Source organism: Anomaloglossus baeobatrachus, chromosome 5 (genome assembly GCF_048569485.1).
Source record: "Anomaloglossus baeobatrachus isolate aAnoBae1 chromosome 5, aAnoBae1.hap1, whole genome shotgun sequence".
Lineage (NCBI taxonomy): Eukaryota > Metazoa > Chordata > Amphibia > Anura > Aromobatidae > Anomaloglossus > Anomaloglossus baeobatrachus.
This window is the reverse complement of record NC_134357.1, coordinates 236,420,946-236,439,794: the sequence shown is the minus strand read 5'-3', so window position 1 is coordinate 236,439,794 and position 18,849 is coordinate 236,420,946. Positions and strand designations below refer to the sequence as shown.

The 18,849-nt window shown below is 43.5% G+C and overlaps 1 protein-coding gene and 1 long non-coding RNA gene across 7 annotated transcripts in view; one reads left to right on the top strand and one right to left on the bottom strand.

Annotated features, from left to right (window-relative positions):
- Positions 1 to 18,849, bottom strand: part of LOC142311109 (uncharacterized) — a 127,875-nt gene that overhangs the window by 56,184 nt on the left and 52,842 nt on the right. The window contains exon 2 of the long non-coding RNA XR_012754240.1: positions 3,717 to 3,821. This is a non-coding gene — a long non-coding RNA (uncharacterized LOC142311109). The remainder of the gene's footprint in view (positions 1 to 3,716; positions 3,822 to 18,849) is intronic.
- The window catches only part of LOC142311088 (zinc finger BED domain-containing protein 6-like), a 91,136-nt gene that overhangs the window by 52,411 nt on the left and 19,876 nt on the right, over positions 1 to 18,849 (top strand). For all 6 annotated transcript variants that reach the window (XM_075349166.1, XM_075349164.1, XM_075349168.1 and 3 more), the window contains 2 exons: positions 365 to 462; positions 713 to 821. In XM_075349166.1, coding sequence (XP_075205281.1) covers positions 365 to 462; positions 713 to 821 — 207 coding nt within the window. The remainder of the gene's footprint in view (positions 1 to 364; positions 463 to 712; positions 822 to 18,849) is intronic.

Below are 18,849 nucleotides of genomic sequence, written 5' to 3'. Positions count from 1 at the left end.
TATATGGCTTGTAGCTCTGCCCAGGCTACACCACAGGGAGCAAAATAGTGACAGGTTAACTCCTGATCTCCCCGCCTGGACTGAACTACAAGTCAGAGACGACACAAACTAGAGTTGTCACCTGCAACGAAAGCACGATGAAGGGCAGGCTCCGATACAGATGTCACTGTAATCTTCTAACATAATAGAAGATGCATATAAAAAGAATTGTTAGTAAGTAGGGCAAATGGAGCCCAAACTTGGAGCCTAGACCAGAATGGGACGAGTGCACACTGCAAAGCGCAGTGTGAACAGCTACTAAGAGTATCGCGAGGATTTGTAGAACAGTTGACAATCACTTCCATGTAAATGTGTCTTTTTCCAGATGGCTCTAGTAAGAGAAGTCCATTGTCTAGAAGTTCTAGTCCTATGCATTTCCAGAATTCTACCGAGGAGAAACAGAATGTTCAGCAGGATTACCAGGTACATAGATCTGACATTTCATCTAATACAATTTATTCCAGTACTTGTTTATGGTTGCAGCATAAATCTAGGTTTTGTACTGTATATAATACTTGGGGCGCAGATCTGCTGGAGCATAACTAGTTTGAATAAGCATATGATGGAGAAGCATGTAGCATTTGGTCATGAATGTTTTTTTATTTTTGTTTTGCTTTTTAAAATGTTTCTGTCTTTACACTTGTAATTCTTTTTTTCCTATATTGTGAATTAGATTAAACAATTGTCTGATATCAAAGATGAGGTTCTAACCCAAGAAGAGGAGCCATGTCTGAATGTAACAAAAGAGGAGGAGGAGGAAATACCTGCAGATATCCATAGTGGTGAGTGCTAACCATTGAATGCTGAAGCAGTCTCACATGTTTTTATCTCAGTACTAATGTCAGTATGATCCTAGAGGAAAAGTACTTTTATTGGGGGTTGAGCGTAGCCATGAGCGGAGCTGTTGAAGCTTGGTTTGGCAAGTGCAGCCGGACTTTATATAAAATTCTGCTTGGGATGCGGACTTGACCTGAACCCCTTATGGGAGTCATTGATTGGGAATTTCAGCTCTCTGCCCATACACAGCCAGCCATAAACTGAGCATTTCCGGGGGAGGAAGGGCAGTTTTTTTTTTTTGTACACACTACATCTGACAACGTTGTTGTTACCCCTAGTAAGAGCCATTCAGAGACTGCAAGTTGGTCGCACTGGGCCGAACACAGAGCGTACCTGAGCACAGAGATGCTCGAGCAAGTGGTTAGCATACCTTAAGCATCTAAACTCAGACGCTTTTTTTTATTATTTTTCTTTTTTTCCCCCGTAAAGTCTGTTCACTACAAACATTGAACTTTACTGTTTGGGTCCTCTCATTTCTAGTTGAGAGGAGTTTCCGTCCATAATACCTTTTTAGAGCATGGCACATCTTGTTTTAAACATGGATTTGGTGCAGTTTTGATGCTACAGTGGCATGCAAAAGTTTGGGCACTCCTGGTCAAAATTTACTGTTATTGTGAACAGTTAAGCAAGTTGAAGATGAAATGATCTCTAAAAGGCATGACATTAAAGATGACACATTTCCTTTGTATTTTAGGCACACACAAAAGAATATTTTCGGCTCTTAATTTTAAAAATTACAAAAGGGAAAGTGAGCCAATGCAAAAGTGTGGACACCTTTTGAGATTTGTGTGCTCAGACAACTTTGACCAAGATTTCAGACCTTAATTAGCCTGTTAGGGTTATGGCTTGTTCACTATCCTCTTTAGGAAAGGCCTGGTGATGCAAATTTCACAGATTTATAAACCCAGCCTCCTCTAACGCTATGCCAGAAACAAGTAGCCATGGGTTTTTGTAGACCAGGCGTCTCAATCACGTGGCCCACGGGCCGCATGCGGCCCCTCAGGCCTTTTCTTGTGATCTGTGTCAATTGCGGCAGGTGCCGGGGGCCGCAGTAGTGAGCGCTTTATTTCATTTGAAAGAACTGCTGGCGCCACACATAACTTTCTACAGAACTATACCTAAGGCAGCCACCGGCCAATCACAGCAGGCAAGCAGTTGACGTAGGGATATGACGTCAAGCACTAGACTCTGATTGCCTTGGGTATAGTTCTGTACAGAGCTCTGCGCGGTGCCAGCTGTTTATTCAAATGAAATAAAGCGCTGACTAATGCGGGGTCTGCGGGCCACAAGAAGCAGGGAAGAGTACACAGACTGAATGAGGGCAAGTGAGAATAATCTAATTTTTTTTTTTTTTAATGTGTATATGAAGAATGGCATATACTGTAAGGGGAAATTTCTACAGAATGGGACATCACTACAAGATGGAGACCTAGATGGGCACATTACTACAAGAAGGGGCGCAAGATGGGACACATTACTACAAGATGAGGACAAGGATGGGCACATTACTACAGGATGGGGACCACATGGGAAAATAACCACAAATTGTTGGCCAAAATTACTATATGGTGCTAATTGTAAAACAATATTATTTACAGAAAGGGGATGAAATATAAATAGAAGAAAAAAAATTCTAAATAAAAGCATGGAAATTTTCTTCTTACCATGAAAAATGCTTTTTTTTTATATATATATATAGATAGATAGATATATATACATCAGCTAAAATAAACAAAGTCATGTTATTGCCACATTGTAATGATTCAAGTTATGAAACCGTACCATACCCCATATGATGAATGCCATTTAAATAAATAAATTAAAAAAACAAGGGAAAAAAAAGTGATCCTAAAGTGTATAGAAAAATATTATATGGTATTACTAAAAATGTCACTTTGTCCTGCAAACACCCAAAAGTTATATACTTTTTTTCTATGTGCGGGCCATATACCCAGCTGAGTTTGAGACCCCTGTTCTAGACAGCTGCTTAGCACTCTAAAAATGGTGGAGGCCCTCAAAGCAGGAGAAGGCTATCAGAAGATAGCAAAGCGTTTTCAAGTTTCCCTTTCCTCATTTCAAAATGTAATTAAATGGCAGTTAAGAGGATCAGTGGAGGTCAAAATAAGGTCTGGAACACCAAGCAAAATTTCTGAGAGCTGCTGACAGATAAGTGGGCATTTGCAGGAGCGCAATGCCGTCCTGTGTGGATGATGTAGGACACATCATCCACACTGGGCTGGGAAGAAGTAGGACGGCGATCGCACAAGATGGAGCAGCAACACCCATCAAACCAGACCGCCCTCTAGGTGAGTAGAATACAGGGTTTTTTTGCGTTATCCAGAGACGCCTGGGCTTTTATATGCAGCATTCTCTAGCCTCCCTTCTAACACTCTCTCATCCCTACAATCTCTTCCAAATCCAGCTGCCCGACTAATCCACCTGCCTCTCGCTATTACCCAGACTATCCTCTCTGCCAATCCCTTTACTGGCTTCCCATTGCCCAAAGATTGCCGTTGCAAACACTAACAATGACATACAAAGCCATCCACAACCTGTCTCCTCCATACATCTGTGACCTAGTTTCCTGGTATCTACCAGCATGGAACCTCCAAGATCTCCTTCTCTCCTGCCTTCTTATCTCCTCTTCCCACAATCACATACAAGATTTCTTCTGCCCTTCCCCCATATTCTGGACCTCCCTGCCACAACATATCAGACTCTAGCCTTCCTTGGAAACCTTCAAAAGGAACCTGAAGACCCCAAGCCTACAACCTGCAGTAATCCTGCAGTCCACTATACCGCTGCCCGACCAGCTCTACCCTCACCTACTGTATCCTCACCCTTGTAGATTGTGAGCAAGGTCCTCTCTCCTCCTGTACCAGTCTGTGCCTTGTATTATCCATGATTATTGTGACAGGTTACCTTTAATGCACACCTAACACCATCTGAAAAAAAAAAAAAAAAAAACAACAAAAACTGGAATTGAAAAGTGGATGGCTTTTACAAATGGATAATTTCCTAAATACACGTCAAAATCCACAATAGACTACCTCAAAAGGAGCAAGCTGAAGGTTTTACAATTGCCCTGATCTGAACATGATTGAAAATCTGTGGCTAGACCTCAAAAGAGCAGTGCATGCAAGGCGACCCAGGAATCTCACAAAACTGGAAGACTTTTTCCAAGGAACACTGGCTCAAAATCCCTCAAAGAAGTATTGAAGACACTTGGCTGGCTGCAAAAAGCATTTATAATACTTGCCAAAGGGGGTGCTACTAGGTACTAACTAAACTTTTGCAGCGGCTAATTTTTCTTTTTTGTTAAATTATTTTCATCTTTTACGTTTTTGTATTTTTTTTGAGGAGGGCTAAAGTACATAGAAAATATGTCATCTTTAACTTTATGCCTTTTAGAGATCACGTCATCTTCAACTTGCTTAATTGTTCACGATGCCAGCTGGTAATTGGTTGCAGTTAGACTGCCAGCAGCTGTGAATGGTTGCTCTACATTAGCAGTCTGGGTCCCAGAGTGAAGTGTTAAAATAAATAATTGGAAAAAATGGCATGCGGTCCCCCATATTTTAATACCCAGCGCAGATGAAGCTCTGTATCGAAATACAAGGCACCCCCCCATGTTGTTTTTTGTTTTGTTTTATTTATTTTTTTTACATTTTTAAGTAACTAATTAATTAAAAAAAAAAGTCATGCGGTCCCCACCAATTTTGATACCCAAACAAGATAAAGCAGACAGCTGGGGGCTGGTATTCTCAGCTCAGGTTGGGGAGGCCCATGGTTATTGGGCCCTCCTCGGCTTAAAAATAGCAGCTGCCCCAGAATTGGTGCATGCATTAGATGCACCAATCGTGGTGCTTACCTGGCTCATCCCGATTTCCCTGGTGTGGTGTCAATCAGGATGATATAAGGGGTTAATGACAGCTGTGATTTGTCCAAAAATCACAGCTGCCGCAAAGCCCTGGATTAGTTATGGGTAGGGGGTCTATGAGACACCCATTGTTAATCGTGTAAGTAAAAAGAAAAAAACACAAGACACACAGAAAAGTCCTTTTATTTAAAAAAAAAAAAAAAAAAAGCCCCAAAAAAATTAAACACCCTCTTTTTCAAATTTATTAACCCTCAAAACAGCACTGCAGGTCTGACTTAATCCACACCATGACGTCAAATGACGATTCCCAGCTCTGCTACATCTGAGGTTGCACTGCGTGGTCACATTAAAAACGTAAGCGATCTCTGCGACGTCCAAGACACGCTGACAGAGGCGCATTTGTAAGAGCGGTGATGTCCGTTAATTCACCTAAGGTCACAAGTGGCAGTTTCCATGGGACCTCAGGTGAACTCGATGAACCCAGTGAACTCACCTGATGTGAAATCAATGAAATCAATGCAGGATTATCGACTTAGCCTATGTGCGCACATTGAGAATTTGTATGCAAAAAATCTGCATCTCCTGGCAGAAAACCGCACCAAAAAACATTTCTGCTAGGGCATGCTGATTTTGTGCAACAAATTTCTGCACCAAAACCGCATCTCCTAGCAGAAAGACACGTGAAAGCCTCATCGTGTTTTTTGGTGTGTTTTTCTGCCAGGTGGTGCAGATTTCCTGCAACCAAATACTCAATGTGTGCACATAGCCTAAGCCAATAATGAATGTAAAGTGGGAATTAAGTATCGTAGATCACATAAACGAATAGTGGACATGAAATGGTTCAGTTGTGCAGACATAAAATCTTACAACATATATAATATTGGCCATGGTAGATATCATGTATTAATGTTAGCACTGAAGTGCATGCAGTCATATGAAAATCTAACAGTATAATATATGGACGTAACATTAAATATTAACTTAAACAGCATGTAAACAGGAAACGTTAGTAAACCATTACGAATGTACAGATATGACAATGAAGTCAGTTGACTGTAGAAACAACCTATATCAGCATTTCTGTACGTTTACAAGTCTCTAACATCTAGTTTCCTTGAATCTTGGCACAGTAGTATTACAAAGTTCAACAATGAGGAAAGCAACTTCATATTATATGCGTAAAAAGAAAGAAAACGTGGACCTAACATGTTTTATATTTGCTATTTTAATATTTGTCAAATCTTAAACATTTTTGTAAAAAAATGAAAAAAGCTCGACATGCGGCTTAGATGTGATTGTGAGCCAGGCCTGAATCACATGGCTAATGCACAGCTCTGCTGTGGCCCTGAAAGGTGCAACTGCTGTCAAGAGGATTATAAGAAAATGCTCGCAAATGGCACGGTCATTAACGGAAAGTGTTCTGTTTACACACATTTCGATATTACCTATTTGACGGCCACTGCAACTTTCAGTATGGGGCCACAACACAGCTGTGCATTAGCCGTGTGTGGTACACCTTATTCAGAGGTTAGGTCTTTCCCATATATTCTTTGGACTTTTATTATACGTAAAGGTTTTATGTAATTCTTCATTTTCATTGCATTATAAATTGAATGTAGATCAAATATTGGTGCCCACATGTACTTTGTGTATTTATACTTTTTAGAGTGTATCTATTACATTACTAATTTTGCATATATTGTGCCAGCCACAGTGTGCTTGATATTATTGGCCCTTGTATATACACTATTTAAAAAAAAAATTTGGGTTCATTGAAGAAAAAATTTGTTTAAAAGAACTGATGGTCCTCAGTGGTTGATACCTTTTTTTAATGGCTAACTGAAAAGATGTGATAAATAGGAAGCTTTCGACACTACTCGGGTCTCCTCATCAGGTATGGTATATAACACAAAATGTGAAGAGTCACATATTTATACACAACAGGAGATAGAATAGAGCAGTAAATAAGACAGGTGACGTGAAGCAGAACTATTAGAATGGGAAGGGGACAAACAGTTGTGGCAGTAAATATTGAAGCAGTTGATAGAAGAGGTGAAAGTTTTACTGCCCTCTGATTGAGGTCTGGTCCAGAGTTGTGATGCTCCCAGATGGTCTGAGGAGCCCATTTCTTAATTGATGGAAAAAGACATAAATTAAGACATTCGTTAAGATATGTACTCCTCAGACCATCTGGGGCATCACAACTCTGGACCAAAACTTAGAGGACAATAAAACTTTCACCTCCTTATCTATGAACTGCTCCAGTATTTACTGCCACAACTGATTGTCCCCTTGCCATACTGATAGGTGTGCTTCACATAACTTGTTTTATTTACTGCCCCATTCTATGTCATGTTGTGTATAAATATGTGACTCTTCAGATTTTGTATTATACTGAGCCTGAAGAAGAGACCTGAGTAGTCTGGAAAGCTTGCTATTATTACCATCTTTTCAGTTAGCCATTAAAAGGTATCCACCACTGAGGACTTCAGTTCTTTTAAATAATTGTGTTTCTATCTACTGGCTAAAAGGTGCTTTACACGCTGCAACATCGCTAGCGATGTTGCGAGCGATAGCACCCGCCCCCGTCGTTGGTGCGATATGTGGTGATCATTGCCGTAGCGAACATTATCGCTACGGCAGCGTCACACGCACATACCTGTTCTGCGACGTCGCTGTTGATGCCGAACAATCCCTCCTTCAATGGGGAGGTGCGTTCGGCGTCCAGCGACGTCACAAAACGGCCGTCCAATAGAAGAGGAGGGGTGGAGATGAGCTGCCGGAACATGCCGCCCACCTCCTTTCTTCCTCATTGCCGGTGGACGCAGGTAAGGAGATGTTCCTCGTTCCTGCAGTGTCACACATAGCGATGTGTGCTGCCGCAGGAACGACGAACAACATTGTACCTGCAGCAGCAACGATATTTGGAAAAGGAGCGAAGTATCAACGAGCAACGATTTTTCACATTTTTGCGCTTGTTGATCGTCGCTCCTTGGTGTCACCACACTGAGATGTCGCTACCGGCGCCGGATGTGCGTCACTAACGACGTGACCCCGATGATATATCGTTAGCGATGTCGCAGCGTGTAAAGCACCCTTTACACTGTACAAAGATATATTTCACATGGATTCATTGACAAAATTTCCATTTTTTTTATTGCAATACAAAAATGTTACTAATGTTTTCAAATAAACCCACACCACACAAAACAGAAAACTTTTCAGATATTGTGATTGTTAAAGGGAACCTGTCAACAGGCTTTTCCCTTTATGAGCTGCAGCCACCACCAGTAGGCTCTTTTATATCTTTTATATGCAGCATTCTATAATACTGTCTATAATAGCCCAGGCCACGCTGTATAATGTAAAAAGTACCTTTATAATACTCACCAAACGGGCGGTCTGGTCCGATGGGTGTCACTGCTCTCCGGTCCAGCACCTCCTTCTACTCAGCCCAGTGTGGATGACGTGTCCTACGCCATCCACAAAGGCTGGAATTGAAATCTGGCGCAGGCATATATTGATTTTCCCTGCTGAGGGCAGATGAGAATATTGTTGTACGCATACGCAAGTGGTCCTTAACCTTTCCTTGCTCCTGCGTATTACAGTACTTTGTTCTGCCCTCAGCAGGGCAGATCAAAGTGCGCCTACGCCTGACCGCTGTTATGCTTACAGGGCGAGCAGGGGATTTAGCGGACCCACTGGGCCACAGCACACAGAAAATACAGAGGTGCATGGCTGTGGAACTACACCTGGTTTTCACCAGAGCCTCTAATGGTGAGGGTGTTATGTTACAGGTGTGAGACCGGGAAATCTGGTACTGCGACAACTGGCCCAGTGGTACATGAGTGGCATTCTCTAGTGATGGGTAACAATGTGTAATGCCTGATAGGAGCCACAGACTCAAGGCTGCTTTATACCAGACAATCTATCGCGCGATTGATCATCGGGGTCACAGTTTTTGTGACGCACATCCGGCATCGCTGGCGATGCCGGCCTGTGTGACACCTCCTAGCGACGCAGTATCGCTCACAAATCGTGAGTCGTGTACTGCTCGCTAGGTTCCATAATATCGTTTAATTTAGTTATTCATCGTTTCCAGGGTAGCACACGCCGCTCCGTGTGACACCCCGGGGAACGATGAACAGCAACTCACCTGCGTCACGCGGCCGCCGCCGGCTATGTGAAGGAAGGAGGTGGGCGGGATGTTTACGTCCCGCTCATCTCTGCCCCTCCGCTTCCATTGGCCAGTGGCCATGTGACGTCGCTGTGACGCCGAACGTCCCTCCCACTCCAGGAAGTGGACGTTCGCCGCCCACAGCGTGGTCGCACGAGAGGTAAGTATGTGTGACGGGGGTTACCAACTTTGTGCGCCACGGGCAGCGATTTGCCCGTGACGCAAAAAGGACGGGGGCGGGTACGATCGATTGTGAAATTGCACAATCGGTCGTACCGTGTAAAGCAGCCTTCAGACTGGCTGTAAGGGGAATCTAGTGAAAAGCCGCTAACAAAGCAGGACCCCAAGAACTCTGCAACCCTTTAACCCCTGTACAGGGATTTGGAATTACACAGAGCCTCAGAGATCGCTACTTGTGGTAGACTGTAGTCCGTGGTCGTCAGGCAGGGTCAAAATCCAGGAGATGCAAAACAGGAACAGAATCGGCAGGCAAGGGCGTAGTAAGGAGACAAAGCAGGGGTCAAATCCGGAACTGGCAGCAAGGTACAAAAACGACAGGCAGGAAGGTAGTCAAACACAAGCAAGGTCAGCACACAGGAATCACAATACAAACAGCACATGAGCCAGGAGAACAGAACTATCACTGGCAGTGATCATGTGACAGGAGGGGGAATAAGAAGGGTGTGGTGTCTTCCCATAGGCTGCAGGTGAATGTTGGCCACTTTAGCCGGGAGACACATGCCACCTACAGTCAGCAAGTGGTACTGCAGGTTCCAGGGAAACCCAGCCTAGTGGATGAGTGGAGCCTGTGCTCCGCAGAGCCACGGGCACCGACTCCTCTCCCATCACCACCACTATCCATGGTGGGAACATGCCGTCGTCTGGCGATCGGAGCAGAAGTCGCAGGAGCTGACTCCGGTGGGGACGTGACACTGTTCTCCGCAGAACCACTGGCACCGACTCCTCTCCCATCACCAGCACTATCCATGGTGGGAACATGGCGTCGTCTGGCGATCGGAGCAGAAGTCGCAGGAGCGGACTCCGATGGGGACGTGACACAATGGCAGCAGGCGTCAAGATTACGACCAGGATGGATGCAGCAGCAGCTGGTAAGGATACTTTGTGGCAGTGGGTATCGTGGTTGACGACCGGCATGGCAGCTTTTAGCAGCAACGGCAGACTTGGAATAACAGCAGTAGTGTATCAGCAGAACACTAAAACACAAACCTAAATCAGCAGCAGCATATAGCACAGTATAGAAGCATTCGCAACGAAGACAGCAACAACAGCAGTGCTAAGGACCTGAGAACTAGCAACATATCTGATTTCGTTACCCAGGCTCCTCCCTTAGGGAAAATGTGCTTTAAGTACCTGCAACCTCTTAGCTGACCTAAGAGGCCCTTCCAGGTTAGGGTACGCTGGCCCTTTAAGAAAAGGGGCGTGTCCTCACGCACACCCTTCGGGCAGAACCAGGAAGCCTTTGAGATGCAAACAGGCTCTGGTAGACAGCAGCATGGACTGGACACTGGGCAGCCACCACAGGTCGTCCGGACAGGTGAGGGAACAGACTTCCCCGCGGGGAGTAGGACAGGACAGTGTGGGGACACGATATGGGTGTTACAACCACAATGAAGGCCTCTATGGGTGACGAACACGTCATCCACACGGGGCTGGGTAGGAGGAGGACGTGATCGCCGTAGAGAGGAGGCGCCGGACCAGAGACCAGCGATACCCATCGGACTGGACCGCCCCTAGTTGAGTATCATAGTGTTTTTTACATTCCACAGAGTGGCCTGGGCTCTTGTATACAGCATTATAAAATGCTGTATATGAGTTCCTTGGTAGTGGCCACAGCTTATAGGGGCCAATTCTGGTGACTGGTTCACTTTTAAGCAAGTTGAAGATGAAATGATCTCTAAAAGGTGTAAAGTTAAAGATGACACATTTCTTTTGTATTCTAGGCAAAAAAAAACCCATTATCATCTTTTTACATTTTAACCCCTTCACCCCTGGGTGATTTTTTTTTTCTTTCTGTTTTTAAGTTTCGTTTTTTACTTTCCTTCTTCCGAGAACGATAACTTTTTTTTTTTCTGTCAATATTGCAATATGAGTTATTTTTTTGTGGGACGAATTGTACTTTTGAGTGACACCATTCATTTTACCATATAGTTTACTAAAAAATTTACATATGTGGAGAAATAGTGAAAAAAGTGAAATTCGACAATGGTTTTGGGGTTTTCATTATCCACCATGTTCATTATATGGTAAAACTGATGTGTCAGTATGATGCCTCAAGTCGGTACAAGTTCGAAGAGACCAAGCATGTATATTTCTATTTTTATCACCAAACATGTGCGGGGAATACCGAAGGCTTGGTGCCAGAGCCCGCAGTAACCAGAGGGAGGCAACTAAGGATGTACCAGTACATCCTTGGTCGTTAAGAGGTTGAAATAAACGAAAAAGGAATATGATGGACCGATGCAAAAGTTAGGGCACCCTGCATGGTTAGTAGCAAGTAGCACCCCTTTTGAGAAATATCTATCACAGCTTGTAAATATTTTGTGTAGCTAGCAAAGAGTCTTTCATTTCTTGTTTGAGGGATTTTCCTCCATTCTTCCAGTTCTGTGTGATTCTCGAGTTGTCTTGCATGCACTGCTCTTTTTGAGGTCTAGAAATAGATTTTCAGTAATCTTCAGATGAGGGGACTGTGAGGGCCATTGCAAAACCTTCAGGTTGCTCCTTTTGAGGTAGTCTGTTGTGAAATTTTGACTTGTGTTTAGGATCATCCTCTTTTCAACTTCAGTCTTTTTACATAGTGTTTTGTGTGCATTAAGAATTTGTTGCAATTTCATTGAATCCACTCTTCCCTTTATCCATGAAATGTTCCCCGAGCCATTGCCTGCAACACAACCGCAAAGCATGATTAAACCCCCCCCACCCCCGCTTAATGGTTGGCTATTTGCTATTCTGTCCCCTTTTTTCTCCACACATACCTTTTGATCATTATGGCCACAGCATTCTATCTTAACCTCACTGGTCCACAGGACTTGTCTCCAAAATGCGTCAGGTTTTCTTGGTAGTTCTTTTGCATACTTATGACGCTGAATTTTATGGTGAGAATGCAGGAGAGGTTTTCTTCTGATGACTCTTCCATGAAGGCCATATTTGGGCAGGTGTCTCTGAACAGTAGAGCAATGTACCACAACTCCAGAGTCTTCTAAATTTTCCTGAAAGTCTTTTGTAGTCATGCGGGGGTTCTGATTTGCCTTTTTAGCAATCCTACGAGCAGCTCTCACGGAAATTTTGCTTGGTCTTCCAAAGCTTATCTTGACCTCCATTATTCCTGTTAACTACCATTTCTTAATTACTTTTCAAATTGAGGAAAGGACAACTTGAAAACGCTTTGCTATTTATTTTTTTTGTAAACAAACTTTTTTATATGAAAGAAGGCATTTACAACTTAAGACAGTCTATAGGCCATTGTCCTTTTTCTCATATGATATAACCTCATTATTTTTCTTGTTACAATTATTAACCAGAACTTGTTCTAACCATTTCTCCCCTCCTTATTCATATACAGCTTCCTCTATTCAATCGTGTTTTCCTAAACAACTTCTAATGTTCCCAGACTCCCTCTCAGTTCTTCGATGCTATACTATGATGTATTTTTGAACACCCTTATTAAAGTTGATATTTCTCCCTGCGTATAGCTACTTTCAATAAAGGGCCTCCATTTTCTAAGGAACCTGTCAGTGGTCTTTTCTTTTTGTATCGCCGACTCAAACTTGTCAAAAGTCATTTAATTTTTTTAAGAGATCTACTACTTCAGATAGTCTTGCGACTTGTTTCTCCAGGCAATGTTTGAGGGTACTTTTTAGCAACAAACAACACTATATGATTTATATGTGGTATTGCTGGCTTTTCTACCCATTTCTTCCCTATTTAAGGTGAAGCAGTGGAAAATGCAGGACTGAGGGGTCTTTGAAATCTCAATGCTCCAAATTTTGTTGATTGTAATCAGTCATGGCCGTGTTTCTATTTTTGGAGATTAGTTACGGATTTAGGGTTCATATCCCTCATCTCCATTTTGGACTCTATATTTAAACGTGATTTAATTTCTCTCAGTGCATCATGGGTTAATGTCAGTTTTGTTGTCCAGCAGTTCCTAGCAGCTGTAGCTGCTTTTGTAGCCATGCCCCTTCAGATTTAAATAGGTGTTTCCCAGCAATCCTTGCTGAAGATATAAACTCACTGTTCTCTGGCTGCCTTTTAGAAAGATTCTATTGTGGAGTTTTCTTGTACTCAGGCTTTATCCTTTTTTACTGTTATTTTCTCCTGTTTGTCTTACCTTACTTTGTGTCTCACCTGCCCCTCACTAACCAGGGCATCTATAGGTTCCTTCTCAGCGACCGTTGCGTAGACTGAATAGGGACAGGTGAGGAGAGTAGGGACAGCTGCAGGTGAAGATAGGAGGTGTCCCACTTACCCCTCTCATTAGCTCCAGGGCTCCCGCTGTTATTGTGATCCTGGTGTTCCCCTGGTTTGTTGCGTTTTCTGTTGTGTATCAGACGCTCATAGGTGTGACCACCCCCGGCCACACTTGCCATACCCGGCAAGCATGACCTAATAAATGATTTTACGCCCATGTTTCTAGACTACTAGGGCATTCCCACATGCAATGTAAATTTGCTTTGTTCAGATTACATTTCGGACAAGCTGTTAGATAATGGACTGGCACGTAATGAAAGGAGAGATTAAATGCAGAAGTGGCACTATGAATTATTTTAAAATACATTCTCTCCACTGATCATTGATCATAGATAATTTCTAAATAGACTGGTGTGACGCCCCGGGGCTGTGGGCTACTCTGTACTGGGCGTGCGGTGCACAAGGGGGAACAGTCGTGGTTGCAGCTGATGCCTGGTTCCGTGACCCTGGGGGTCGGTCCGATTACAAAAAAAAAGGTGAAAAATAAAAAGGAAAAAAAAAAAATAAGCGTTCTCGACTACGCCACTTGCGGTGTGCGGCCAGGTTATTGAAGCCGCCACTGCAGGGTCCTGCTGGGGCTGATGGAGTAGTGCAGCTTAGGTGTTTTGGGCCCTCTGCAAGCAGGGCTAGGCCCCAGCAATGGATGATGAGGGGGCAATGGTAGGGGACAGTCAGTGTACGGGTACGGAGGCGAGAAGGAAACAGTCCACACCGGTATTGCAGTTATAACTTGCCTTTTACTTGCGGCTGGTACCTGGACCCACTGGTGCTGGTTACAGGTATTCCTGCTCCCCTTGTTCTCCGTGACAGCTGTGACCTGGGTTGGCTGTCCTCCGTGCACACTTGTTAGTGGTGGGCTCCCATGGCCTAACGTTTCTGAGGAGCCCCTCCGTTTCGGTTTTGGTCCTATTGCAGGCAGCCTGGACTATTTAAGGGGTTCAGTCCCCGGTCCCCTCTTTGTTGCTGATGCTTCTTCAGACTCTTTGGGTGGTGAGGGATCCTGGAAATCCCCTCACCTGGCAGAATGAACAGTTGACCATAAAGTGTCCCGCTGTCCTAGGGTCTGCTCCCCGCCTTGTGCTGAGTCCTGTGAGCCTTGGTTCCAGACTTCCACAGGTGTCCCGCTGTTCCTGGAGTATTCCACTTCCACAGTTAACCCACGGTTCCTGGACTCCTGTTTCTGTACTCCACAGTCCCTCACTCATGTTACAATACTCCGGTGTTACTTCAGGTCTTTTCCCTTCTTTCTGTACTTTCACTCTCCTTGACTTCTTCCTCCACACTCCTTCACTTTCAACTCTACACACTACTACCTCACACTACACTCTCCACTCTACTTCACTTTCTCCTGCCAACTTCCCAACTGACCACTCGCCCCTCCCCTTGCTCGGTCTCTCCCCACAGATTGGGTGGCAACCATCCAATCAGTGCCCATCCCTTTTACCTGTTGCTAGATAGTTTCCCAGTTTGGAATTGGGGTTGTGTATGGCCTGACGGTGCTGGTGTGTTCACTAGCACGGATATCCCGGGGTTTGAGTTTCCACAGGTTACATTTTGTGGCACCTGATACCTCAGGTGTGCTACACCAGTTATCCCAAATTAGTCCAACACTAAATCCAACCATCTCCAATTAACGTTGTCAAAAACCTTTTCTGCATCTAAGACTAATAGTGCGGGGCTTACCTTGATCATATCTGCTAGTTTCATGCTGTCTTGAACTGCTAGAACTGTTCTGATATTGAATATTGCCTCTCTAATTTTGATAAACCTACTTGGTGTGTGCCTATTAGCGAAGGCAGTAGTTGTGTCAGTCAGTCCGCTAATATTTTGGACATAATTTTGATATCTTGATTAATTAAGGATATCTGTCTGTATAAGGATGGAAGTAGCAATCCTAAAAGTCAAAAGTGGCCTTCTAACAAGTCTTTTCATATGACCTAGGATATATGCCAGATCAGAATCCCAATTTGCTCACACGGTGTTTCGGGGTGATTGCCCCTCGTCAGTGCAAAGTGTGGGTAACTGATCTAGCCTATGAGAAGCTAATGGGGAACCCACACTTTGCACTGACGAGGGGACAATCACCCCGAAACACTGTGTCTGCAAATTGGGATTCTGATCTGGCATATAGCCTAGGTCATATGAAAAGGCTTGTTGGAAGGCCAATTTTGACTTTTAGGATTGCTACTTCCAATAAGTGGCGCTAGAGATTGTCTCCTTTCCTGGAGAGACAATTTGAATAATTCCCAGAGGGGCATTGCAGGTATAAGTCTCCTTACCACTGACAGCCAGATTGGTTTGTCAGGGCTCCATAAGAAGAATAGTCTTCCCCCGTGGTCCTGTATAAGGATGGGTCAATTACATCTTTACCGGTTTTTATATACTACTTTAATTTACACTGTGTTACCAGATTTTAGAAGTGTTTTGTTCTGTAATGTGAAATTGAACACCTTTTGTTAAAGTCGGAGCGATTTCTCCATTCAAGAGGTTATAAAATTCTCCAGTCAAATCATCCTGTCCTGGTGCTTTGTTGTGCTTAAAATTTTTAATTTTCTGACTTCTTCAATTTTTATTGGTGCATTTAAAAATTCTCTGTCTGAATCCTCAATAAGAGCTAGATTTAGTGAATCAAGAAATGTACTCCCTTCACTTTTCTCTGCACCACCCTGTTCGTAAATTGCTGAATAGTTTTTTTGTAGTATACCATTCATTTTCTTGGGGTTATGTATGTTCCCTTCCAAGTCTTTTAAAGATCCAATGAAGGACTATGGTCTCCTTCCCTCTGCCATGCGTGACAAAAGTGCTCCTGTTTTCCACCTCCTTCCTCTGGCCTCGTATTTTTTACAATTTTTCCAGCCAAATAACGAATTTTGATTTTGCTGCTATCCCTTTATCTCGGTGAACTATACTCACTAAGTTCAATCCTTTTCTTCTCCATTTCTTTCAGTCATTCCACCTGCCAACTTCCACTTTCTCTCTTCCATTAACGGCAAAACCTGTGGTGGTGTATTCTTTTATCAGTTGTCACTAGAATAATTTCGTCTTCTCTGGGCATTAGTCTTTAAACACATTCCAGGGCTTCATCAGGTGCTGTTAATTATTCCGCACCTCTCTCCGAGACAAATATCTTGAATACTGCTGGGAACTGAAGAGCAAATCTGATTTTTCTTACCAAGTCTGCGCATATTTCACTGAAGCCCCTTCTTTTCTTCAGTACTTCTGTTGAGGAATCGCTGAATATAAGAATTTTTTGTCCTCTAACCAATGTTCGGGTTGGTTTTTTTTGTTTATTTTTTCCCTATAACTTTGTAGTATTAGATTTGTCAATTATAATTTAAATATCTGACAATCATTGGTCTTTGTCTAGGAATGCTAGAATTTTGAGCAGAGGGTCTTGACAGGCCTCTTCTGTGTTCTTTCAGCTTTTAACGTAGCTGGAATTCCTGAGGCTGATGGTATCTCTTCCCCATGTAACCTTACTAGGAGTTTTGGTGTGATGGTTTCTGATAAGCCTATTATTCTAAGATTGTTTCTGTGTGACCTGTTTTCCAAGTCATCAACGTTGGATTGTTGGTTAAGCTTATTCTTCGGTTTTTGTTTGTTTTTTCATATCAGATTGAAGTTCGACTAGTTTGTTTTCCATTTCGCTGATACAATTTGCTGCTACATTTAATCTGTAACAGCTGTGAGACGTCTGCTTGTAGTTGCTTCAGCATAGCCGGTACTGTAGTTTCCAATTTCTGTTTTAATATCTGGTGCCATCAATCTGGCTACTTCAACAGCGAGGGTTTTGTAAGATATATATTAAGGCCTGGCATAATTTCTGTATCTACCTCTTCCCCTCTTACTCTCTTCTTCCTTCAGTTACCAAGGTAAGGAGTAGAGTTGAGCGCGGTTCGTGGTTCGTGGTTCTCCAGTTCTAGGCTCGAGTGATTTTGGGGCATGTTCTAGATCGAACTAGAACTCGAGCTTTTTGCAAAAGCTCGATAGTTCTAGAAACGTTCGAGAACGGTTCTAGCAGCCAAAAAACAGCTAAATCATAGCTTGGTTTCTGCTGTAATAGTGTAAGTCACTCTGTGAATCAAACTATTATCACATTTCAGTGTATAGTGTGCGTGAACAGCGCCTTCAGATCACTGCTGTTTCTATAATGGCGATCGCCATTTTTTTATTTTTTTTTCTTGTCTTCCTTCCCTAAGCGCGCGCGTCTTGTGGGGCGGGCCAGCATGTCAGCCAATCACAGACACACACACAGCTAAGTGGACTTTGAGCCAGAGAAGCAACGGCATGTGTGATAGGATCTGCATGTCACATGTCCCTGCATTATAAAACCGGACATTTTCTTCACGGACGCCATTATCTGCCTTCTGCGTCTTGGGTGTCAGACATCACTGTCGCAGCTCCGTCATCCTGAGTCCTATAGCCGATACAGCTGTATGCGCTGCATACACAGCGTTAGACAGCATAGGGAGAGCACTTTATAGCAGTCCTTTTAAGGGCTCAAACCGGCAGGGTCAGAGTTAAGGTGACAGGTCCTGAAAACAGCGCCAGCGTCTGTGCAGCCAAGGTCAGGGATTTCCTCCCTGCATTTCACCATTAGGAGGGAATAGAAAGGCAGGCTTCCATTCCTCTACCCAGAGCACCACAATCCTGCCACTGTACCCTCTTGTCCTCTGCACACTCCAACTCATAACTAAGCCATTATACTAGCAAACACTCAGTGTACCTAGTGGCATCCTATCTGTGGCTATTGGACTTTGCTATAGTCCCACTAGTGCAAAGACATTTGCAGAGCACGTCTGCCTGCATTGCACACTACAACTAATTATAACTAAGCCATTATACTAGCAAACACTCAGTGTACCTAGTGGCATCCTATACGTGGCTATTGGACTTTGCTATAGTCCCACTAGTGCCAAGACATTTGCAGAGCGCCTCTGCCTGCGTTGCACACTCCAACTAATTATAACTAAGCCATTATACTAGCAAACACTTAGTGTACCTAGTGGCATCCTATACGTGGCTATTGGACTTTGCTTTAGTCCCACTAGTGCCAAGACATTTGCAGAACGCATCTGCCTGCGTTGCACACTCCAACTAATTATAACTAAGCCATTATACTAGCAAACACTTAGTGTACCTAGTGGCATCCTATACGTGGCTATTGGACTTTGCTTTAGTCCCACTAGTGCCAAGACATTTGCAGAACGCATCTGCCTGCGTTGCACACTCCAACTAATTATAACTAAGCCATTATACTAGCACACACTCTCAGTGTACCTAGTGGCATCCTATACGTGGCTATTGGACTTTGCTATAGTCCCACTAGTGCCAAGACATTTGCAGAGCGCATCTGCCTGCGTTGCACACTCCAACTAATTATAACTAAGCCATTATACTAGCACACACTCAGTGTACCTAGTGGCAT